Raw genomic sequence first — 1,205 nt, forward strand, 5'->3', positions numbered from 1 at the left:
GAATACTGGTTTGGTTTTAAATAAGGGCCTTTATGGCTCTAGTTTGTAAGCTTTGACTTATTGGTTTTCTAAACTATGTTATTTTTAAAGACTTAAGCTTAGTTTTCTGCTGCGATACTTTGATAAAGCCTTAACGTTTTAACACGTGGCGGTAACATTCCATTGGTTCTCCTCTATTTTATTTAAATTAAGTGGTTTGGAAAAAGAAGAATTATTGGGGTTTTACAAGAATGCCCATCATTGGGGGTCTTTTCCTTCACTCATACAGTCATCCATGATACAGCAGAAAGTTTGCAGAAACTCAAGGTTTTCCCTTAACAGAGATCCGAATAAGACAAATCAGAAATCTTAAGGGATTGATTACTTCGTGATCCGTTGAGAAACGTATGAAGTTTCCTCGGTCCCTTGTCCTTAGCATATCCAGAATCTTGGTTGATTGGAGACCTAGTAGCATCATCGTCCTCCTTTTCCAAAGGGGTGAGAACATTGGAAGTAGTGATAAGGCTATCTACCATCATCTCATTAGCAGTGTCCTTGGTGGGTAAGGCCGTAATATCACTCTGAGCATCGCTACTAGGAAACCCAATAGAGTCTAGACTGACAGATGGATTGTTGATTTTCCCCTTTTTGTTGAAGATGGTGTGGGACAAGTCAGACTCCTCAATGCCCCTCTTTCCCTTGATCTTGTTAGCTTTAATTCTCAACCCCTCTACCTTCTCCATCTCGCGAAGGATGTCCTGATTTTTAGGCTCAGTCTTAGCTGCTTTGCTAAGATCTTCATGGGCCTCTTCGAGTTGATAAAGCTTGATTTCGGCTACAGCTCTTCTGTAAAGGGCTATAGTATTGTTACCATCAAGCATAATGACTAATGAGCAGAGCTCCTTAGTTTGTTCGAAATCACGGACTTCCAGAGCGCAAGCTGTAAGGTTTGACTCAAGGTATATGGCAATGTTCCATAGGAAAACACAATCATCTTCATTTCTTGGCAGACAAAAGCACATAAGTTTCAGCCCTCTGTCATACTTAGCCCTTACAAGAACGATTTCACCTTTCTTAAAGTAAGTATTACCCTCCTCCTTCAAGTCTTTTGCTTGATTAAGAATGTTCCGGGGGCAATTATTTTTGGCAAAGTTGACAATACTTTCGTCAAAATTATCGTTCAAGTGCATGTGTGTAAGGGCACTAAGTAATTCACGACAGTCCAT

At 40.2% G+C, this 1,205-nt stretch overlaps 1 protein-coding gene across 1 annotated transcript; it reads right to left on the bottom strand.

Moving 5' to 3' along the window:
* Positions 1 to 314: 314 nt before the first annotated feature.
* On the bottom strand, positions 315 to 1,205 carry LOC110728859 (outer envelope protein 61-like). Its single transcript, XM_021908531.1, has one exon. The coding sequence runs from the start codon at positions 1,203 to 1,205 to the stop codon at positions 315 to 317; it is 891 nt and encodes a 296-aa protein (XP_021764223.1).

The sequence above is a fragment of the Chenopodium quinoa genome, unplaced genomic scaffold (assembly GCF_001683475.1).
Source record: "Chenopodium quinoa cultivar QQ74 unplaced genomic scaffold, ASM168347v1, whole genome shotgun sequence".
In the NCBI taxonomy this organism is placed as follows: domain Eukaryota; kingdom Viridiplantae; phylum Streptophyta; class Magnoliopsida; order Caryophyllales; family Amaranthaceae; genus Chenopodium; species Chenopodium quinoa.

Bases quoted from the DNA above. Each gene is read 5' to 3' on its own strand.
- LOC110728859 (XM_021908531.1), bottom strand. From the start codon at position 1,205: ATGGACTGTCGTGAATTACTTAGTGCCCTTACACACATGCACTTGAAC.